Here is a 24439-nt window from a genome sequence, read left to right on the forward strand (position 1 = left end):
TGTTTCATTGTAATTAAAATTGTTATTTTTAACAATTTTTAACTCAAATATACTCTGAGTTTAGTGCTGCTGTTAATAAAAAAGCATTGCTGGTAAAGTCACGTCTGACCACGTGGAGTGGATTTGAACTCTGTCCCATGTGTGTTTCCTCCTCAGGTTTCTAACATCCAGGCGCGAGCAGTTGTGCTGTCCTGGGCTCCCCCTGTCGGACTCTCCTGTGGGCCCCACAGTGGCCTTTCCTTCCCCTACATTTACGAGGTTGCCTTATCAGACAAAGGACGAGACGGGAAATACAAGATAATTTACAGGTAGTGTGTGTTTCCGGTGTTACTTTATTACTAGGTCGTGAAATTAGAATTGTTAAAGAAAATAGAAAGTGAAGGAAACATCTATAGGCTTTGCAAATTTTCTTTTAAATAGTTCAACTTAAGAATTAGTTTTGATGTCAAGAATTGTCAAGAATTAATTTTGTCCAGAGTAAGTATTAATTACAATAGAGTAGTATAGTGCTGTTTGGTATTGGTGATGTTTACCACTTGACTGTGTTTGCTGTCAGTGTAGTGAACATTTTTCGTTAATATTTATCAGAGTGAAAAGTGGCTGACTCTTAGTTTTTGCATATGTTAGGCACCATATGATTACCTCTTACTTTTCAAATCCAGCTCTTTCTAGTCCTGTTTTTAAAAGTCCTGCACTATAGTTTCCTTCCACTTCACCCTGCTTATTATCCTCCACAATCGCTTTCTAGCCTGTAATAAAGATTATTTTAAAACATTTCATTATGAGGCTTTCTTAAATGGTCAACAGTTCAGTTAACAGAATAATGAACTCTCCTATTCTGCTTTATGGACTCCCAGGAATTGACCATTCAAACAATTTATATCTGTTCTAAATGTCATTAAAAATTTCAGGGTCAAATCTTTCTCCCTCATTAGGAGTACTGGGCAGTACTCAGATGTGCAGAGCTGGAAACCAGAAAGTCACTTTTGTCTGAACTTGTTTGACCTCCCTGTAAGTGACACCTCCTGTCCCTGCCAACACCCAGGGTAATGTGGTTGTACCCTGCTTCTTTCCATCCAGAGATATTCGTTTGCTTTGCATTTCCCTGCTGCTACAGTTCTGCCAACATGTACCTCCCACCCTCTTCTCCCTGACAAGGAAAGCCGTTGGCATTGTGCCTTCTGCGCAGACGGCCCCCAGTGCCTCTGGATGCCTGCAGCAGTCTGCCCAGGGTCTGCACCCTCCACATTGCTCCCCACAGCGTTGGCTTCACATAGCAGAGACAGAGGTCAGACTACAGCACTGCCCCACAAGGACACTCCACTGACTCCCTACTGTACCTGGAGTAAAATCCCAACTCCTGACTCCAGCTCACACCCATTGGATTATAGTTTGAAAAATCAGAATTAGTAGAGACCTTAGAGAAATAGAGCCATCTCCCTCATACCTGGCAAGAACCTTGAACAACACAAATAGAAATTAGAAAATACAGTATTCCTGGGATGTAAAACCTGTGTGTACAGTACAACAAGCACTCATAAAGGCTAGGCAAATAACAGAGGTCTAAAATGGAAAGGGCAGAAATGGGGTGAATAGAACACTGCTGTCTGTCGCAGTCTAAAGCAGGAACACCCCCCCCCCCCCGCCCCAGGCCTCACACTGGCCCCAGGCTGTGGTCTCACAGCAGGTGGAGCCACGGGAGCTTCAGCAGCTCCCCGTAACTCCCTTCACTGCCTGAGCTCCACCTCCTGTCACAGGAGAGGCAGCGTGGGATTCTCATAGAAACACAGACCCTATGGTAAACTACACGTGACAGGGATCCAGCTCTGGAGCTTCTTATGAGAATCTAAAGCCCACCTCCTTATAGAAAAATTATCTTCCATGAAACCAGTCCCTGGTGTCAAAAAGGTTGGGGACCACTAATCTGAAGGAAGCAGTCACCACTGCCTACGTAGGTTGTTGCCTGGATTTGCTGATTCTTTGGATTTTTTTTTTTTTAAGAGATACTGAAAATCTCAATTACACAAACTTTCCTATCATTAAACAAATTCAGCAAATGCAAAATTTTTTCTAAATTACAATCTATGTTAAACAACAGAGCTTCAGGCAGGATGTGGATAGAGCTTCTAGTTTGCAGCTTTTGAAAAAACGTTATTTGGAATAATTTCAAACTTTTAAAATGTTACAAAAATAGATCAAGGAATAAGTGTATATACCCTACCCAGATTCACCTGTTATTAATTTTATTCTTGTTTTCTTTATCATTTGAGCCCCCTCCTGTCTCCCTTTTTCTGTTCTCTTAATCTATAATTTTTCTCATGAGTTTTATGTGTCATGGTTCCTCATTGTTAAGTGTTTCAGTATATTTTCCATGAATAAGAGTATTCTTCTTCACCAACTACTGTGCAGTTATTGACTTCATAAACTTACATTAATGCTTTTATGTAATCCATTGTCTATTTTCTGTTGTCTATATTCCAGTCTTGTCAGTTGATCTAAATAACAAGTATTATCTTGAAAAATGTTACAGCATTTTTCTTGCCTTCCAGCGCAGACCTTGGTCTAAGGTCAGATGCTGCTGTTAGTCGTTCAGCCTCTTTAATTTGAGACACCTACACAGGATTTATTTCTCTTTTGTGATCCTGACGTTTTTGAAGAATACAAAATAAGCCACACACACCCCTCTCTCACCTTTTTGAAAATTTTTAATGACATATTTCTTATTTTGTGTTGGTTGCTTCCTCATGATTTGAGTCGAGGTTCATTTACAACTTTCGATCACATAAGTGATAGAGTTGGGTGTGTTGGTAAGTGAGGGAAGCATGTTATGATTTCATCAGGAGAGTCCAGAGTTGCAGTAGCAGAGGTTCCTGCCAGGGTCGCTCAGAGAGCCACCTTCATTTGTTCATTCATTCATTCTTATTTACTTATTTACTTTTTTGAAGTGTACTTCAAATAAGTACACTTATTTACTTTTATGAAGTGATAAGACCTTTCAAAATTTTATCGGTGAGTTAACTGTGCCACCTTTTAGACCTAGAATGACATTAAAAGGAATCTGATTTTTCAGTCCCAAACTAATAACTAACAATCTTATTTCTGCTTTTTTGGGAGAGTGACACATAATAGTTCTTGAATTATTATCAGTATATTACTAACAACCCAAATTTTAAATGTTTTGCTTTTGAAACTGGTATTTTCAACTAATGAATGATTTTTCTTTACAGTGGAGAAGAATTAGAATGTAACCTGAAAGATCTTAGACCAGCAACTGATTATCATGTGAGGTAAGTTAGGGTACAGGAGCTAAGCTGCTCTAGAGAGTCCAAGTCATGCACGTACCTGTGTGCTCCCTTTGGGAAGTTTTCAGTGCATGGCACTTGCCTGGATGAAAGTGTTGGCACTATGGCTCACAGGCTGTTTATTATACCCAAGAGCACAGTGATGGGGACGTACCGAGGTCCTTCTGTGAACAGAGAGGTAACTGATGAACTAAATGGAGTTTTAAACTTTTTTTAAAAATAATTTTTATTTTACATGACCTTCTGAGATCTGTTACTCTCCGTGGTCTAATATGTAATACTTTGTTTTTGTTAAACAAATGAATTTTTACCATGGATATATCAGTGTTTATTATGGCTCATGCGTATAAACTAGATGTTCAGACCAAATGACTAAAGAAGCCCTGTCCAGGCCATGTGTGGGGCTCACACCTGTAATCCCAGTACTCTGGGAGGCCATGGCAAGAGTTTAAGACCAGGATGAGCAAGAGCAAGACACCATCTCTACTAAAAATAAAAAAAACCAAAAACTAAATGTTGTGGTGAGCACCTGTAGTCCCACCTACTCCTCAGGAGGCTGAGGCAAGAGGATTGCTTGAGCCCAAGAGTTTGAGGTTGCTATAATCCATGATGCCACGGCACTCTGTCCAGGGCAACTAAGTGAGACTGTATAAAAATAAAAAAAGGCCTTTCCATGGTATAAGAATACTTTCAGACCTTAAAGGCCAATCGATTTCTAAAGGAACAGGTAACAGAAAAATTAGATTATCTCTGACAAGAATCAACCCAATTTCTCAAAACAAATCCATGTGATGTGATATGTAGTCTGACATTTCTACTGTGACTTCTGGAATCTCTGCTGTGATGACTCTGGAGGACAAGGCTGACGTATCTTAGGAAGAAACTCAGCCAACCGCAAAACTCTAAGGAGGAAAGTATTATCTGGAGTTTTAGAGACCATCTGCTTACTTAAGGAAACATCCATCCATCCATTGCAAACAGGCAGGTCTCTGTCTGTGGCCCATAACCTTAAAAATTTTTTAATTTGAATTTTTATTTCATTTGATACTTAAAGTTCACCAGGAAATGTAATTTTATTTGGATTCACAACAAAAGACTCTCTTTTCTTCAATTATATGTGTGTACATAAAGGTGGTATAATAAAATTGCAAACATCCAGTACATATCTCTTATTTTACTTTCCAAAAGTTAATTTACACCAGGAATTCCTTTGTGGTTTTGTGAGTAGGAAGGAAATAGAGCAGGTGGAGACGTCAGTTCCAGTCTGGGTCTGCCATGAACTGGTGGTTTTGACTTCAGTCAAGTCCCGTGGAACTCTGTGGCTCAATTTTCTTGGTAAAAAATGTAGGAAAGCAAGAATGTAAAGTGATTATAATAGTTTACTAACTGCACAAGTGCTTTAAGCTCACTTTTATGTGTAATGTATGTAAAAGAAAGTTGTTCTTTTTTTTTTTTTTTTTTTTTTTTGCAGTTTTTGGCCAGGGCTGGGCTTGAACCCACCACCTCTGGCATATGGGACCAGCGCCTTACTCCTCTGAGCTACAGGCGCCGCCCGAAAGTTGTTCTTTTATATTCCTGCTCAGCTCTTGTTGCCCAGGTGAACTCTGCTCCACCCACTTATTCCTCTATACACAAAAGGTCTTGGAGTTTGAGTCACCTCACTTCTGCCCAAACATAGTCAACTTTTCATACAGTCTGTGTGAAAAGCTTTATATAATTTGTGAAGCTAAGATGATCATAGAAATGATCAGTCATTCTTCAAAATGTCCGATTCCAGAAAATGTGAAACCATGTAGGGAGTCAGTGCAGGTTATGGGTGATTAGCTGTTAACATGTTTCTTTTTTCTCCATGTTCTAACAGTTTGTGGTATTGCTTTGCTGAAAGTTAACTTTATTAATTTCCTGCTCTCTCTTGAGCTCATAATATCCTTTTTAAGAGAGAGTCTGCCCTTTACTATCCAATATGTTGTTCCCTTCATTTTTTTTTAAGTCCTTATTACAAAGGGTAAACTTCAGGAAGTGTGCTCATGGAAACAGCTTAACCTTCTGGGCAGAGAAAGGAGCAGTTAATGGATTCCCATAAAGGAACGGGAGCATGAGGTGGTTAGTGTTAGAGGCCTGGGGGCCAGACTTTCTCCTGACACATTTGGGGCTCCTCACATGTGGCGTATGACACACGTGTGACAGCACACATATACAGCCTAAGGTGCCACCAGCAAAATTATTTTGTTCTAACTCTCTGCTTGGCAGGAAGATAGAAAATTCTCTTTCCATCGTGATAATTAATTTTAGTATTTTTATTTTAAAGCTCACTCCTAACGAAAATGTCCGTAGTCCAGATTTTAGTCTTTTGGCCCTGCCTAGTATGCATTTCATATAGATCATTCATTCTCTTTTCTTTCACAGTATTTCCTTTTTCAAGCTAAAGAGTCTTAACACTTCCAACTCTCACTTAGGTTTGGCTGGCCTTAGTGCCGCAGTGTGATGCATATAGACGGGGCTGGGACTGGGGCTGGGCGTTAGCAGCTCTCACATACTGAGAGCATGTGCTCGGGCAGCCATGGAAACGTCTTTGGCCTTGTATATAAGCCTCGGAAAGACAGCATGAGAGACGTGAAACGTGCAAATTGGTTATAAACCTGTGAAATGGTGAATAAATATGACTTTTTGGTTTTTCCAAGGTTGTTGTGGTTTTTCACTCTCTGAGACTTCATGATGCAAGTTCTTTGAACCTGTTTATAGTTTGACCATATCACCCTTTTATTGAGATAAAGATACATTGACACTGAAAAAAAGGAGCAAAATCTCTTTTTATGATGCAGTTAATATTCTAAAAGTCTTAGTTCTAGGAATGTGAGCTTTTATCATATGCAGTAGTCTCAAATATAATTTTAAATTTAGTAGTCACCTATAAGGCCTCCAAAGACTGCTCTGCTTGGCAATAATTTCCTCAGAAAATTTCCATAACAGCAACTAAGAACAATTTCATTACTGGACAGCTGCAAAATGTACAGTTATATTTATTGCTATTTTTATCTGTACATTACTAATTTAGAAAGTGTCACCCTGGTAGAAGTCTGTAGAGCCAGTTATAAAACTTATAGTCCCACACAATGGTACATTTTCCTTTCAATTCTTAATACTACACATTTTGACATCTCCATTCAAATCACTCTCAGACAGAAGGAAAGACCTGTTAAGTTGTGCAGTGGCACCTCTCTTGGGCCCCCACGCTCATAACTCCTTGTCACATGACCTTGCTACTTGGATTCCAGCTGGTTCACATTGCTTGCTCCGTATCTTTACGTAATCTTGCTTCTCATTTTCAGCTCCCCTCCACCATAGTAAGTTTTGTGTTAGTTAGCCAAGCATATGTACAAACCTCTTTTTTCTTTTAGTATCAGTCTCTCAGTCATAGAGAGCTGTCACTGAACTGCCAGGTGCCTGGCTCAGTGACTTGGCAAGGGCAGCTCTTACACCAAGTCACTATACTAGGAACCTAGTGAGACACTGGCATCCTGTAGTCCAGTAGTTCTCAACCTTCCTAATGCCGCAACCCTTTAATACAGTTCCTCATGTTGTGGTGACCCCCAACCATAAAATTATTTTCGTTGCTACTTCATAACTGTAATTTTGCTACGGTTCTGAATTGTAATGTAAATATCTGAAATGCAGGATGTATTTTCATTGTTACAAAGGGGTCGCCACCCACAGGCTGAGAACCGCTGCTGCAGGCAGTGTGGTGAGTCATGTTCCATGTGCTTGTTTCAGTTCAAGCCATTTGAGCAAATTCCACATGGAAAATCCTGAGACATTTCAGGTTTCAAAAATGTTTCTCCTTTCTTGCTTTTGTGTGTCATTGCCATGAATTTATTCAGTCACTATTCTTTTTTTTCTTTTAGTGGTGACTAAAGAAAATAACCTCCCATTGTAAAGTATACATCAATTTGTAAACTTCAGGTCTTGGATCTTGGCTCAGATTTTTAGTAAAATCATCACTTTTATAATTCTTATTCAGTTCATAACACAAATGGCCTTTTTGGGTTTTATGTTGGTATAAATACTTAAAAAAAATCAATTTGCAGTTGTCAGAGCCTATTTATTCCATGCTTCGGTTATCTAAATCCAGTTAGACAAAAGCTCCTGTTTGTGTGTCTGAGAGACAGAGATTTTGGTGCAAGAATGAATATGGGGGAAGAGAAAAATCCACTGTATAAATATAATATTTTAAAAAGTGCATAAGTATGTAAGTTTACAAATGTAAACGTGGATATGCATTTATTTGTACAAATAAATATCTATACCTATTCAAAAGTATGTTTGTCTGTACATTTTGCAGAAAAGTATATTCCCTTTTCTTTTGGTAGTTCTATGATTAATAATGGCATTGAGATAATAATTTTACTGTGAGAGTAAATAATTTGTGTTTTTATTGATGCTAAGATAATCAGGAATTTGAGTGACAGAATGGATAATAATTTCATGACAAAAATTGAAGCAGTTTTTTGGTCATCACCATGAACAATTTGGCAGAGTTGTCCAGAAATTATATGATAACAGAAATGTAAAGACATTTTCCAGAAAAATTACATGATGAAATATTATCAAGAGTGTGGTCAATGAGCACAGTGCAGGGTTATGAAGCAGGTGTTATTGAGCAGAAATTACATCTCTTGCTATGTTACATGAGCTCACATGTTTTCTGAAATTCTGGGACCACCTATTTCATAAGCATTTAGCCTGTATTTAAGCTGAAATAAAAGGGAAAACCCATCACCAGATTACTTATATTGTTAGAAATACGATTTCTGGGGAAAATGCAAAAGACACTAAATTGTTTGCTGATTATTTAACCCAAGAAACTGATCCTACTGTATGGCTCCTCCTTTCACATGATTTGTAGGGAAAACCCATCACCATCATGTGAAAAATACTGTAGTGTTTTTAAAATATCACATCATTTCCAGTGACTTTTCTTCTCTGTAAAAATTTCCGGTAAAAGTTACTGATTACCATTACAATCAGTTGCTATTTACTATTTGAACTGGCAGATACAATCATGGGATATTTAATCACATCCCAAAGTGGGGTGAGGGACTGACTCCAGAGAGTTTTCTTTTGTGTATCAGTTTGTGCAGGCCAACAGTCCCTGACTCCCAGTGGTGTGCAGTTTTAAATACCATGTGGAGTATTTGTATGGTATGCAGCACACTTACATCACCATATAAAATAGATCTTGTTTCCCTGACTGGCAAACATTTATGTGTGAAAAAAGCACCTAATTTAAACAAACTACTGGGTTAAAGACAAGGCAAAAACTCCATGTGGCCTACACAGTTGTCCATTTTCAACTACCTCAAATTTCAAAGCTGTATCAGGTTCCTTCGCTTTTATCCCCAAAGCCGTCCTCCTACCTTGGCCACCAGGAATTTACACCGCTCATGACCTTTTGGCCTTGGAGAGATGCAGTGCTGACTATGAGAGTCTACTGAAAAGGAACAAAAACTTAACTGAGTCCAGATTCACCTCTCCCCAGACTCCCTGTCTTCCTCCTCTGCTCTTATCCAGAGGGACCTTTGGTGCAAACTGTTTCTTTGAGCATTGGAGTGCAGCTCGGCACCTGTAGGCAGATGCCTGGTGTTTGGAGATTGGGGGGCCCTTGTTGGAGGCAGAAGCCTAAATGTGCAGAGTGGCCTGGGCGAGAATCAGCTGAGTGTGGTCTCAGCACCGAGCAGAAAGTAGGTGTGGTAGGGACTCTGGCCCATCTAGAGGGAAGCTGCCCCCAGTTCTGTCCATTACTGCAACGCAGGAGAAGAGGCAGAGTGTTGCTGCAACTTCTGGTTTTTAAGAGAAGCCTGGAGTTTGTTTGTTTGTTTTTTTCAGTGAGAAATTTCCAGATTTTTCCCAGTATAGGCTTAATTTTTATTTCAGCTTTTAAAATTCCAGATATCATAAAAAATAGATAGTACTTAAGGAGCTCTAACCAGCCAACTTCTTATTTCCTCAGTTCCCTACTTACAACCCTGCCCTCCATAACTTTGAAGTAAGGTTCAGATATCGTATAATTCCATATAAACTATATTATTGTCATCATACATCCACCTAACACTAACAGGAAAGTAATAATTGCTTAATCTCTTCAAAATCCAGAGACTGTTCCCATTTCCCCAGTGTCCTAAAAGTGTAAATTTTTTTTTTTTTTACAATTGGAATTAAAACATGGTTTGGATATGCTATGTGGTTATTAGATTTTAAATTTTCTTTAATCTGTAGGTTTTTCTTTAATCTCCTTTTTCTCACTTGCAAGGCATTTGTTGAAATAGGTTGTTTTTTTGTGTGTGTGTGGGGGGGTGTCCTGTAGAGTTTTCCACAAGTGTGGATGTGACTGCTTGCATTCCTGTCTGTGCTGTAAAGTGGTAAAGAGGCTTTGTGAGATCCAGGGTCAGCTTCTCTGCTGAGACAGTTTCATGAGTAGTGGTGTGGTTTTCTATTAGGAAGGCATAGCATCTGGGTCTGTCTTTTGCTGTGATCAGTGCCAGTGCCTGTACCCTTTAATTCTAGGTGTTCTTTTATTTAAAACATCATCTCTGTGCCCTTCCCCACTCCCCATGCACATGTGTATCTTTATCACTCATGAGTCACCAGTTGGAGAATTCTGATTTATCAAGGTTCAGACTTGAGTCTTGCCCGTGTCTGGAACATTCTGTGATTAATTTTATGTAACTTAACTCCTAGCGAGCCCATCCTGACACATAGAAATGATCTTGCCACGTCTGCTATTCAGTTTTATGTTATCATTCCCTCCTAGAGGTTGGATGGGCAGCGTCCCAGCCACACACACCAGTTGTTTGAATCAGATGTCGTAGTGTCCTCCCATGAGGCAAATAGGTCAAGTACACATTAAACATGTGTTACCTTTTACGAGGGAGAGTAGACATTTCTGTTACACCTTTGACTTGCATGGTGTCTGTGATTTTTTTTTTTTTTTTTTGAGACAGATTCTCACTTTGTCATCCTGGGTACAATGCCATAGCATCATAGCTCACAGCAACCTCACACTCTTGGGCTCAAGAGATCCCCTCAGCCTCCTGAGTAGCTGGAACTACAAGTGCCCACCACAAAGCCCAGCTAGTTTTAGAGACAGGGTCTCACTCCTCTTGCTCAAGCTGGTCTCAAATTCCTGAGCTCAGGCAGTCCACTCGCCTCGGCCTCCCTGGGTGCTGGAATTATAGGCGTGAGCCCGGCTTTCTGTGAACTTTTTGAGCTGGACTTTGAAAAGTGACTTTGTAGAGCACAAACTTACTCAGGACCTATCTTCCATAATGTTATCTTTAGCTATTGTGTGTGTTTATCAGTGGAGTGAGGGAGGTGGTGCGCAGAGGAGGGGCAGGGCATAGCACTGAGCTTTCTGAAACTGAGTACAGTCGAGCCAGCTTTTTAGCTGTGTGGCTTTGGGATATTAACTTCATCTCTCAGAGTTTCCTTTCTTCTGTTTGAAAGGAGTAATAAGATCTCCTCACCTCATAGAAAGGGTGGCTATAGAATTAAAGGCTTGGTATGTATTTATCAACTCTTTGGATCTTTTTTAGGTAGCAAACGCTTCTTTGTTCTCTTTTTGAAAGAATATGTTTTCATTTTTTAAAAAGTAAACTCCTGATATAAAATAATGGAAAGGAAGATGGTAGAAAATCCGTGTAACTCTGATAGGAACATGGTGGTGTGTGTGTAGTAACATGGCTTCTGTGGAGAAATCAGTCACATATTCTCAGTGTTGAGCCAGGGGTCACATACAGGACAAACACCTCTAATCTCTACGCTGTGTACAAGAGTTAAATGTTTGCATGGATCAAACTGTACCTAAACATCGTGTTTGTTGAATTAGAGAAAGATGCACTTGGCGGGCGCAAAGTGTTTCTAGATGTGAAATATCTGTATTTTAACTGAATAGTACCAAGTTATAAATCAAAGATGGCATCTATCCTAGTGTTTGAAATTCTGTGCCCTCTCTCCAGTCTGTGGACTCTGATCACTGCTTCTTACTCCTTTTCACTCATCTCTTTTCTCTACTTTTGTCCGTTTTCCAAAGTCAACTATAGAGTAGCTTAATGGTTTTTAGAAAGTGTATGTGGAGGCTGCTCTGGGATTAAGGCACATTTTCTCAGGCAGGATCTACTAATCAGAAGAGAGTGTTCTATCTTAAAACAAAGCTGGTGGCACACAGGCAAAGGCCCCATTGGAAGGTCTGTCACCTGTTAAAGAGGACTGTAGTAGGTCAGAGCAAGACCAGCAAATGGGAGCAGGAGTTGGGGGTGAAATCCTGTTGTCTGCAGAAAGCCCTGGGGCAAAGCAGAGCAAAGAATCCTGAATCCCGCTCTCTTGTGAGGAGCCACTGCCGCTGACCATTGTCTGCTTGTTTTCAGGGTGTATGCCACGTACAATTCCGTAAAGGGGTCCTGCTCCGAGCCTGTGAGCTTCACCACCCAAAGCTGTGCGCCCGAGTGTCCTTTCCCTCCTAAGCTGGCCCACAGGAGCAAGAGCTCACTGACCTTGCAATGGAAGGTGGGTAGCTCACTGTGCCGAGACCGCTCTCACGGTACTGTGTCCGTCTGTAGCCATTTGAGGTCTTTATTTAGCAGTATTCCAATAGTTGGGTTTTCTGCATAGTACTATGTGAAACCAATTGTGATGTTAAAAGTTGTCTCTATAAAAATTGGGCAAAGAAATGGTAGTAAGGAACTGTAAAATACCACTTTAGCTCATTTTGCAGGGGAATTTTGTTAATCTTTTAGGGCAGTGGTTCTCAACCTTCCTAATGCCATGCCCCTTTAATACAGTTCCTCATTTTGTGGTGATCCCCAACCATAAAATTATTTTCGTTGCTACTTCATAACTGTAATTTTGCTACTGTTATGAATCTTTAATGTAAATATCTGATACACAGGGTGTATTTTCATTGTTACAAAGGGGTCGCGACCCACAGGTTGAGAACCGCTGTTTTAGGGGCATAGAATAACTTTATAAATGAGATAAGTACTTAAAATACCTAAGTTTCTATCCCGGAAATGCAGTCTTCTGATTTCATGATTATTATTTTATAAGCACCAAAGGACCCAAGGAAAGCTTTGCTCTTTCTGCTGCACCCCTTTTAATAAAGGGGTTTCCTCTGTGAAGTTTGGATTCGGTTGAGGGGCTGCCCTGGGCGATCTGGTGGGCTACATGAAGCCTTGAGGCCACAGGTTCTCCACTGCTCAGTAAAAAGTTTTTATGGTAGCCGGGCATTGTGGCGGGCGCCTGTAGTCCCAGCTACTCGGGAGGCTGAGGCAAGAGAATCACTTAAGCCCAGGAGTTGGAGGTTGCTGTGAGCTGTGTGAGGCCACGGCACTCTACCGAGGGCCATAAAGTGAGACTCTGTCTCTACAAAAAAAAAAAGTTTTTATGGAAAAAAAATTTAGAGGCCGGGCATGATGGCTAATGCCTATGATCCTAGCACTCTGGGAGGCAGAGGTGGGTGTATTGATTGAGCCCAGGAGTTGAAGACCAGACTGAGCAAGAGTGAGACTCCATCTCTACTAAAAATAGAAAAACTAACCAGGTGTTGTAGAGGACACCTATAGTCCCAGCTTCTTGGGAGGCTGAGGCAGGAGGATCACTTGACCCCAGGAGTTTGAGGTTGTTGTGAGCTATGACACAACAGCACTCTACCCAGGGTGACAGAGTGAGACTCTGTCTCCAAAAAAAAAAAAAAAAAGGTTACTAATTGTCTGTAAAAGACTGAATTATATAGTAGTTTTCATGAAATGTAATTTACTGGCTAAAAATAACTGTTACCAAAGAGAGGTCCTATTGTACCTTTCTTAAGGGGTATCATGAGCTTGTGAGTCACAGTTATGTGTTTACACGAAAACAGTGAATTATGTTATCAATCTGTATAGCAGTTATTTTATATATCAATACTTTGAAGTGTAGTTTAAAATATAAAGTATATTACAGGTAGAGATAATAAAGATTTATGATTTAGGGGACAAATTCTAATGTGTAAAAGAAATAAGATGGCCAGGGAATCCATTATTGACGAAGAAATATTTTACCTTCTTATGTCTAGACCCAGTGTCAGTTTACCTAGGGAGTCAGTATGCAACCGAGAGAGTGCGGGCTTCTCTAGATTCCTCGTGTGGCCGCTGCACTCTCAGCACCAAAGGCCAGCATTGACTGTGTTATTTGGACAAAGGCAAAGTTTAAACTGGCTTAGAATCTGAACTATTTTATTTTCCTTCCTGGCTTCCAGGGATGATCCAGGTCAGTGATTCCCTACCTTTTCAGAGTTTTAACACCCAACTAGTCATCATTGTTTAATTCCTTGGAGCATATACATCCATTTAAAAATCTGTTCTTTACTTACATTTATATACATATATAAATATATCTTTTCTTAAGGAAACAATTTATCCATTTTGTTTGGAAAACAGTAATTAAAGAAATCTTTAGATTAGCAGAGGGATCTGGGTTCTTAGAAACCTAAAGTTGGGAATCACTGATACATCCTCTGCTTACAAACTGTGTGCACTTCAGGTCTCAGGAAGGCCAGCACCTCAAGCTATAGTGGGGCAACTGCCAAGGGATGTTCTTCTAGAGAAATCTATGAGCCACCATAGACATAGTCTCATCTCAGCAATGGGTTCTTACCCAAACTTTCATTTGCCAGGCTTTAGAACTTCAAATGTACCACTATCTTGTCCTCAAACTGAGCCCACAAAAGCCTGAAATTATAGTTTAGGATTTACAGCACTCATCTGAGATCTCAGTTCTGCTCAAAAGGCAGAAGGGGGAGAAGGAAGGAAAAGAGGGGGAGAATGTCTTTATTAATGTAACGAACATTTACTGAGTCCGGGTAAGGTATTGTTACTGACCATGGCAGAGCATTAGCTAGGGCCTGCTGAGTGCCCCTGTAAGACCAGGCCTTTACTTGGTGACCCACACATTCTTCCTGGCACTTGTCACACCTGTCCATTCTTGGAACAGCGAGCACCAGGCGGCAGGGGACAAGGAAGCTGCCGTGCTGGGACTCTATGGCCTCCTGTCCCCAGCACACTGAGCTGGCCCGGCTTTCCTCTTTCTCAGGGGAGAGTCAGGCCCAGGTGTGTGTGAAGTTGGGGGATGCAATCCTATTCCACTTTTTGGTTGCCTCTCCCACCTTTAGTCCTCTCTCTCTAAATCTGACTGCTCTAGGGACCCCTCAGTGGCACCCCTCTGGCTGGTCTAGTCCTGCAGTCACCCTTTTCCCCAGAGTTCTCTGCTTCTCTTAGCAAAGCAAATCTCAGCAAGATTTTAAGAGAAAAGCAAATGATGAAACTTTTTTTTTTTTTTTTTTTTTTTTTTGCGCTAACATGCCAATGGTTAATTTTCTCTTTTGTTTACAAAGGGGAAACCCTGAGGACACAGATGGCTTTCTAATCTTAAGTGCTTAAAAAAGAAGAAAAAAGTTACAGGGGAAGGTACAAAAATAAAGATTTGACTTTGCCCCACCACACCCCCCAAGGGTGTCTGTGCTTCTCCACTGCCTTTCCCCTTCTACTCTTGAATTTAAAGTGTCTCTGAAAAATTTTCTTCCCAGATGAAGTAGGATACCATGAGGGCATAAAGGTAGGAGGGTGGGTGGCAGGCTTGGCTATTTGTGCAGTTTGATTTATTAATAGTGGGGACTGTCTCTGCAGTTGTAGTAAAGTTGATGTGTGATAAGTTGACCAAGAAAATGCAGGAACTTCCAGAGCACAGGACTGATGTAGACATTATATTTGAACGAGTGAACAACTTTATCTAATCTCATTTTATTATTTTTTTAGGCACCAATTGACAATGGTTCAAAAATCACTAACTACCTTTTAGAATGGGATGAGGTAAGCTTATTTTCATATTCATTAATTTAAATACCATTTTGGGAACAAAATTTATAAACAAATACCACTTAATCTTTTATAAGTTGTGCTAAATACAGAAAAGGGGAATGTAGAGAAAAATGTAAGTCAATCGTTACTGTTTATGGAAAACAAAGTAGGATTGAAACAGTGTGATGACTTTTATGCATCTAGGTATTTTTACCTGGCTTATTTGCAGGCAACACTACTGATAGAAAAAACAGTCTTGATCTATTTGGAGTCTCTAGTGTCTGGCCAATCATTAATTTGTATTAAAAATTGATTACTTTATTGTCTTGAGTTGCATGGATGGTTTTGATGTGGTGAAACACAGCGTGGATTAGGAGGCCTGAGTGTTCTCCAGTGTTGTGCTGCTGAGCGTCCTCTTGGGACAGTGAAGCCTGGGCGGAGGTCACCTTGTGCCCAGGTGCAGACGCCCTCTGGCTTGGATCATTCTGTAACTGGTGCCCTCTTTGCTCTTTCTGTCACCAGAGGCTTGTGGTATCCAAGGTGGGCTCCCCATCCTCACAGCCACTCTGTGGTGGCCTAGTGTGTTTCTGGCCTCGCTGATGCTGTGCACAGAACCTCAGGCCGGAAGCACTCGGGGCAGAAGCCTTTCCTGTCTGTCAAGCAGCCATACTTTTTATTCCTGTAGATCTCAGTTCTACTTACTCACTTGCCTTTGCTTTATTCCATCTTTCTGTAGTTGAGCAGACAGGCTTAAAATTGTAAGATTAGGAAATGGGAAGTAGGGGAGGAATGCAAGTTATCTAGTTCCTGTGACTTCAGTTTGAAGGGACTGAAAGATTCAGAACATAGGCTTAGGTGAGAAGTCACTTGGCAAGGGTGGGAAGATAGTTTAACCAAAAGTAAATGAAAACTGGTCTGACATTCTCATGATGAAATTTTGATGGGGAGAGGGAGTTCTCATCACTATAGCTTGAGTTCACGTTACCCAAGACAATCATCAGTCATGCTTAGGGTTCTTGCAAGTAGCATGTATTTGCAGATTGCTGAGACTTTGGACCTGTATGGTCTGCAAACTAGGTCCATTTTATTTTACAAGGTGCATGGATTGAAAAATGAAACCATCTCTACAACACAACCTTACAGATTTGTACGGGCAGTCAGAATGCTAGTGAGGAGCCTGGCTGACCTGTGAGCACGCAGTGGCATCTTCCCGTCTCCTCTGCTCCCAGTGGGAGTCTATTTTTAATGTGTGGATTTGTTGCACTGACCAGGTGTTTCTCACGTGTATTTGTGTATGTGTGGGTGATGTCCTGGCCTTGTGCTGTTTCTCTGCCTAGAACCATAAGGAGGGCCTGACAAGGTGAGTACATCCTTGAATGGGAAACCTCCAAGGGAAACTAAGATGCTGTAGGAAATCGTAAAAGTGGCTCAGTTGCTGAAGGGTTTGGTCCCTTCCCTTACAATCTGAAATGAAAGAGACCTGGCCTGATACTGAGAGGGACGTTGCCACAGTGTCCGCCGAGAGGGAGAGGCCCTGGCTAATGACTGTGTGTGCTCAGCATGGTCTGCTGTGGACGAGCAGTCACAGATGTTAAAATGGTTGGGATCTGCCCTTTTGCTTTTCTCCTACTTGGCCTCCTTCCCTCTTTTCCTTTCTCACTTAATTCTCTGCCTCCTCTTCCTGTTTATTTTCTCTCACCTTGAAATTCCTGCTGGTGTCAGCCCGGTTGAGCTGTGAGGGAGATCCCAGTTTAATTGACTCTCACCTCCACCAGGTGAGCATCAGAACAGGCATCCTCTGACTTTCTGTGGCTTAATAGTCACTCTCTATAAAAACTCCTGGACCCCAGACTCTGAACTACTCCTTGGCCTTCAGGTGCACAGATCTCCTTGGCCACTGAGGGTAACTAAAAGACACCCAAACTGGGAGATTTGCTCCAGCACTGACACTGGGCAGCTGGATCGCAGTGCTGCCCACGGTGCCTGTCTGTGAAAGGCAGGCAGACCCGGCCATCGCTGGTGTGCACTAATGTTTATGTTCTCTCAGAACCGACCATCTAGGGGCATCTCTTCTGAGAAGGGAATATTTTGGAATCCTTTTTGCTGTTGTTTGGACTGTCTATTAATTATTTCAGCATTTATGGAGCCTACACTTCCACACCTTGACTTTGTATGCTATCCATTGAGGGCCGCAGGGCATAGGAAAGGTCATGTCCTTGAGGTCATGGCTAGAAAGCTGCCATTGCCTTATCCTCTTGCTGTGCTCTTAAACAGACACAAATAAAACAGGCCTAGCCCCATGCTTCTCTAACCTTTCTGTTCAGTGGCTTCTTTGCTATATATTACACCTCTCTCATTTTTAGTCCCTATAAAGATTAAAAGTGGTGCCACTGGGTTTTCCGACAATGAGAAATCAAGCAATAGAAACCTATTGATTCCTGCCCGCGCTCCCTCTCTCCTCCCCCCTACTCCTGCCCTACTCCCTCCTGCCCCCCAAAGCCAGGCCTCTTCTCTCCTCCTCTCTCCTCTCCAAGGATGTCTGCCTAGGCCACAGTAAGCCTCTGTTGTCCAGGGGCCTGCAGAAACAACTTAAGTGTGGAAAGATTGGGAACCAAAGCCCTGCCTGAGGGTGTGATGAGCGCCCGCTCAGAGCCCCGAGTGATGCTGTGTGGGTGCAGCACCCTGCCCGTCCCTGCTGTGGTGTCAGAGTCCTGACTGGTGAGTCCGCCTGCTCCATGTGGCACACGTGGTTATGCGTGTGTCCCTGTGACCCTGTATCTTTATTACAGTGTAGCAGCACTGGTTAGAGTTCCAGGATGCTTTATTCTTCTATTCAATTTGTAACCACCTTTCCAATAAAATAATTAGTATAAAATTTGAAAGCGTTGGTAAAATGAAAACATAGGGCATCAATCCCAGTTGTCAGCTCTCTGAGAAAAAGGCTGTCATGGAAGAAGAGCACAGCCTTTCCTGCCAGGATTCAGAGTGCTCTGCTGCGTCACTGTCTGTGGAAGGGTGCCTGAGCCAGCACCTGTGGTTTCCTGGTCCCAGAACACAGGGCAAGTGTCCCCATGGGGAGCAGAAGACAGAGCCCAGCAGCCACGTCTCCTGATGTTGGCATTAACTTCATGTCCCTGTTGTGTAGAATTCACTTGGAAATTACTTACTAGTAGTTCAGTAAGAGGTTGGCTGCCTGTTTTCCATCCATTAATAAATAACTAGATAATTAAGTTTTAAGTCAGTGTGGAAAGATACTGTGGAAAGCAACTAAAATGGAATGTGAGGCTGACCGGAAGAACACTGGCTGTCCAGCTATGCCCATCAGTTTTGTTTTTTTTTTTTTGTAGAGACAGAGTCTCACTATACCACCCTCGGTAGAGTTCCGTGGCATCACACGGCTCACAGCAACCTCTAACTCTTGGGCTTAAGTGATTCTCTTGCCTCAGCCTCCCTAGTAGCTGGGACTACAGGCGCCCGCCACAACGCCCGGCTATTTTTTTGTTGCAGTTTTGGCCGGGGCTGGGCTTGAACCCGCCACCCTCGGCATATGGGGCCGGCGCCCTACCCGCTGAGCCACAGGCGCCGCCCGGCGCCGCCCATCAGTTTTAATCTTCACCTGAACCAGATCAGTTTTTATTTCTTGGGAAGGTGTGGCCAGAAGGTGTTCTGGTGACACAGGCGAGTTTTAGTGTGCAGAGTCGTGGGGTTTGAAGACAGACACTGCATTTCGTAGCTCTCCCTCCAGCTGATGTTTACCTCCGTAGGACACTGCTGGTTATATAGGCCACTGCTGGTTACGAGCAGAGAGGCAGAAGGTTGTTCTCAAGGCAGTTTACACTCGATCACTGGATGAAACATTGTCACATTTTGATTTCCCAGCATTCCTGCTCCAAGTTTACCTTTTAGTCTATAGGGAATGGTCATTCTGAAGGCCACTGAAAGCAAGTCAGACACTCAGTAGACAGTGCTCTGGGCTCTTAGGTCTCCTCAGTAGAAAAGTGCTCTGGCCTCTTAGGTCTCCTCAGTAGAAAAGTGCTCTGGCCTCTTAGGTCTCCTCAGTAGAAAAGTGCTCTGGGCTCTTAGGTCTCCTCAGTAGACAGTGCTCTGGGCTCTTAGGTCTCCTCAGTAGACAGTGCTCTGGCCTTTTCTTTGACCACTTGAATAAAGGGGTGAATTTTACAAATAGGAATTTTCTTTACTATTTTAAAAAAATAAGAGTTTTGTAAAACTAAAACTATATATGGAAATGTAGCTTGTGGTATGTCTACTCTTAGATTTGTGCTAGTTTGTGCTAAGCAGTGCTGTTGCAGCTGTGAAGGTAAACGTAGCTGTCCCCAGGCCTCGTGGTGCCCTGGTGGGTGGATACATGTGTGGATGTTAAGGTGCTGTCAGCACAGCTTCAGCCCATGACGTGTGGGGATCGCAGAAGAATCAGAAAACAGCTCTGTGCATCAGTGATTCTGGGGTTGTTGAGAACCTTCCTCACAGTGACTCAGCCCAAAAGCAAGTTCACATCTGGTTTTCCTGGTGACTGCGGAGCCAACACAGCTATAAAACACAGTGGACTAAGAGGAAATAAATACCTCAGAAACCATGAGGAAGCACCCCAAGGAAGTGGAGAGAGCAGGAAAGGCCAGCAGCAGGTGGAGCCCATGGGCTGAGGGAGCCCTGCAGGCGTACACAGAGCCTTGTCAGAGAGCGGCCCAGGAGCAGTTGCTGATACCTGCCTAGTTCAGGAGCAGCCAGGTTAGCTCAGTTAGAAACTAAGCTGGCCTGTAGGAGACACGCAGTAACTATGTATTAATCAGACTCCAATTTGGCTTAAGTGTGGAGTAGTTAATGCTGATAATCTCTCAGAATTGCTTTCCCCATTTAAGTTACTATTGAAGGAAACTAGCTGAAAAAAGGATTTATGACTCAGAGGGTCTTTAGGTACTAAGGCATAATTAGAAGGAGCCCTCTCCTTGGGGGCCTCAGCCCCAGACAGCCACGCACCTGTGGCAGGTTTGCTCCCTGCCTCTCTCCATCTGTCAGGAGCACGTGATGGGGCTGTGTGTTTGGGCAGCAGACTTGAGGGAGGGTTCTAGCTGAGGTGAGTTACAAATCTCATCTCAGTTCCTGCCACCTTATTTATCAACTTGTGTTGGTTGTCCCTGCTGGTTGCCAGCTGAAAGAAAGCCACCTTGGGCCTTGACTGGGTGGATGGAGCATGCCCACCCATCCCTGGGCTCATCTGTAAGCTGGACTAGCAGCCCTTTCTAAGGTGACCCCCTGCTTTCCACTTTCCCTTCCCTGAGGCTCTCTTAGCACACCGATCATATCAATGGGCTTGATACCAGATGAGCCTCCATATTTGGAGAAGTATAAAAACTGTTTGTTTATTGAAATCAGAGGACCTGGTGATCATCCTTGGCTATTTCAGGCAGCTACACCTCACCCACTATCAGAAAAACTAGTATGCCAAGGGGCAGAGTGCACAGCCACAAGCCACTCCAGCCTCCTTGCTTCCCTTTGCAGTATCCTCTGTGCCAGGATGCTCAGTGGCATGAAGGCTGCATCCCTGGGGGAGTGTGCGGGTTGTCACAGGAACCTTTGAATCTGCCCAGCAGTCAAGTGTCCCCACCTCCCCGTTGGGCTCCCCCTGCCACCCATGTACGTGGCTATGCTGAGCACACACCTGCTCTTTAGTTCTCCAGCCAACATTTATCTTTGATGTTGCCCAGGGCCAGCCAGTGCTGGAACAACTTCTAAATATAGACACCCTGGCAGACTGCATCTTTGTGCCCGGCGGGGGTTCACTTGGCCGATGCAGTTTTATTTATTTATTTTGATTTATTGTTGCCATTTCTGGCAGGTTTGAATTATGGTGTTATAGAGAATGTCCAGCCCAGAATCACACAACTTACTCTGGACCCAGCATCATCAACCACAGTACATGACCTGATAACCAGATTCACATAACTCATGTAGCAGGCTGTTACAGACCTGGTGGGAGCAGGTTGGGAAGGCAGACACAGGCGTGGCTGTGGAAGAACCTGTGAGCGGAGGGGCCATGGGGAGAGGCACAGAGCAGGCAGATACCAGCAAGAGTGGATCACATGGCCACAGGGAGCCAGCTCATGTGGATTCCCGCACCCTCTTATTGGCTGCTCGTGTTCTTGTGCCGGGAATGAGGCTGTCACAAGGAGGAGCAGGAAGTTGGTTTCCAGTCTGTAATTTAAAGGTAATTGAAAGTATCAACCAACTTCACCTCCTAGTGCCAGGATGCTGGAGTACCCACTTCCACGTGACTCACGCCAGGGCCATAAGAAATGTGAGCCAGAGCCACTGCCTCTGCTGCCCACAGAATTGCTCTGGTAGGGGATGTTTAGCCTGAATTAATCGGGTTATTAGTGAGGTACATGTGCAGAATGGCCACGGACATGGGAAACCAGTCTGTGTAGAGGTCATCTTTCCACCTGTGGAAGTCAGCCTTGCAAAGGTGGTAAGCTAGTGAAGGGAAAAAGCAACTTGAAAACATTCCTTTATTACCGTTTTCAGTCTTTGGGTTACATCCTTTTACAGGCTGACACAAGCAACAAATACTTTGTTTTTAAACATTTTTTTATCTTTAAAAATTGTGTTTTCTGAACTGAATCAAATAATTCTTATATACGTAGCTACCAGTTTTTAAGTAGGCAGACCGTGTGTAAACTGGTTTTCTTCCTGGAGCTCTACTCCATTATGTGTTTATAAACAGATACCCAGAGAGGTGGAAACCTGGTTACAGGAGGAAGTCTTTTGAAATGTTATTTATTTGCTGACTCCTATAGTTTTAAACTATGTCATACCTAAACTGTCCTACAAAGACCATTTCATGTCTGTATTTAAAAATCTCCCTAGGAGTCTCTAAACTTGGGGTGCCATTATTAAAAATCTTAATTCAATCTTAAATGTGCTTCTGTAAGATGAAGTAACTGCATAGCTCTTGACTGGCAAATATAGTTGATCTTTATTGTCTAGGAATGTAATTGTATTTTTATCTTCTGCCAGAACAATTTGGATGACTTTGAGGGAAGTGTGCATGTAGAAATGCAGCCTTTTACATGTTAGGCATGGTCATGTATGCTAGCTTTTCACATTATAGGCTCTCACGTCCTGGCTGGTTAGAATGTGGCAGGAATTTGTGAAAGTTTGCTGAAATTTGGTGGGATAAAACTTCATACTGCAAACATACGTGGCTATCAAAATGATCAGTGTAATATTACATAACAACCAACCTCAAAACTTGGTGGCTTGAAACAGTCACTTTCTTATGCTTGTGGATTCTGTGCTAGGGATGTGGATTGGGCTTGTGAACTCCGGGATGGAGCTGTAATTACAACAGGGTTCACCTGGCATGCTCACCAGCTGGGGGCTGGGGTCAATTTTCTGGCAGTGTCTTAACACACAGTCTTGTAGGCAGGGCCCTCTCTGGAGGCTGTCCACATGACCTGCTGATCTACCTGGGACTCCCTCACAGCCTGGCAGCCTTAAAGTATCAGAATAGTGAGGTGAGTGTGAGTGTCACAGGGAACAGCTGGAAGCTATGGCACCATTTCAGGCCCAGCCCTACACATCACCCAGTTGCACTTCCGTTATGTTCTTTTGGTTATGAGTCACAAGCCCCCCACATTCAAGAGAAAAGGACAGAAACACTATTCCTCAATGGATGGATGATCAAAGAATTTTTAGACTATTTATAATTGCCCCCTTGCAACATAAGGCTTTTTTTTTTCAGTCCTGAAAACCCATTAGTAAATTTTTCCCTTTACCTTTGCACATACAGTGTTTTAGAATCCATGCCCTCAGAATGTTCGAAGCCGTACCATAGACTGTGAAGGTACATCATAACTATTTCTCCTGCCCCTTCTTCTCTTCTTAGTGTTCCGGAGAGAGGGAGAAAAGAGAGGGGCAGTGAAAGGTCAGCACTCAGACCTGCAACCAGCACTGCTCCACTCGCTGGCGAGATGTGCCACTCTGCTCAGCAGGGGAGGGGTCACTCTGCTTGCACTCTTAGTGGCAGAGACAAGGAGCCAAGAGATAAACTGTCTCCTCTGGTTACTGTCTCCACCTCCGTCCTTGTGTCGGAAAAGCACGGTCACTTGTCTTGTCCTTCAGGAGACTCTGCAAGATGCTTTACTTTTTTTGTTTGTTTGTATGAGGAGAATATGAATACATATATAAATGTATTTGTAATCTTTGTTTTTATTTAATAGCATTTTTAATTTTGAGACAGTATTTTGCTATGCTGCTCAGACTGGAGTGCAGTGGCATGATCACAACTCATGAAATGGGAGTTCAGGGCAGTCTGGAACTCCTGGAGCTCAGGCGATCCTCCCTCCTCAGACTCCTGAGTAGCTGGGACCATAGCACCCACCACCATGGCTTGCTAATTTTTAAATTGTGACAGTGTCTCACTATGTTACCCAGGTTCGTCTAGAGCAGCGGTTCTCAACCTGTGGGTCGCAACCCCTTTGTAACAATGAAAATATATCCTGCATATCAGATATTTACATTACGATTTCATAACACTAGCAACATTACAGTTATGAAGTAGCAATGAAAATAATTTTATGGTTGGGGGTCACCACAACCTGAGGAACTGTATTAAAGTGTCGCAGCAGTAGAAGGCATTAGAAAGGTTGAGAACCACTGGTCTAGACCTTCTGGCCTCAAGCGCTGCTCCTACTCAGCCTCCCAAAGTTGCTGGGATTATGGAATGAGCCACTGCCTGAGTTTCATTTTTTAAACAATAGATTACAAAGAAAATGGAGAATCAAGTAAGTTGTAAATGAGCACAGGAGAAAATAAAGAATATGCTCCTTAAACTACTTAAAACCTATTATGCAGAATGTGCAAAAAAACTGTACAGGTTTTAAGAAAGGAAACAGCTATATTAAAGTCATCACACTAAATCACATTCGACTTTTGTAATTACTAGAGGTGCCGTTATTGGTATATATTAGTATTATGATTTCCTTTCTTAAAATGCGTATGCTGTTTTTTATCACCCTATTTATAATTTATCTCCAAATTTCATTTTAAAGAATACATTGCTTAGTTAGGCCTTCTTTTCCCCTTGGGGAGAAAGATATTTGTCCCTGAGGTGGTTGTCATGTCCTGGGAGTGTTCCCAGACAGTCGTTTCCTGCTGTGTGGTGTGTAAGACCCACATTTCCCATGTTCCCCATGCTCCTTCCCCCCTCCCTTCTGAGACTGAGCCCCTCTCAGTCTG

General features: G+C 42.6%; 1 protein-coding gene across 4 annotated transcripts in view; it reads left to right on the forward strand.

The window, feature by feature from the left end:
- The window catches only part of FNDC3B (fibronectin type III domain containing 3B), a 369147-nt gene that overhangs the window by 274421 nt on the left and 70287 nt on the right, over positions 1 to 24439 (forward strand). For all 4 annotated transcript variants that reach the window (XM_053573184.1, XM_053573186.1, XM_053573185.1 and 1 more), the window contains 4 exons: positions 157 to 308; positions 3228 to 3287; positions 11723 to 11861; positions 15143 to 15196. In XM_053573184.1, the coding sequence (XP_053429159.1) occupies positions 157 to 308; positions 3228 to 3287; positions 11723 to 11861; positions 15143 to 15196 (405 nt within the window). The remainder of the gene's footprint in view (positions 1 to 156; positions 309 to 3227; positions 3288 to 11722; positions 11862 to 15142; positions 15197 to 24439) is intronic.

The sequence above is a fragment of the Nycticebus coucang genome, chromosome 20, assembly GCF_027406575.1.
Source record: "Nycticebus coucang isolate mNycCou1 chromosome 20, mNycCou1.pri, whole genome shotgun sequence".
Lineage (NCBI taxonomy): Eukaryota > Metazoa > Chordata > Mammalia > Primates > Lorisidae > Nycticebus > Nycticebus coucang.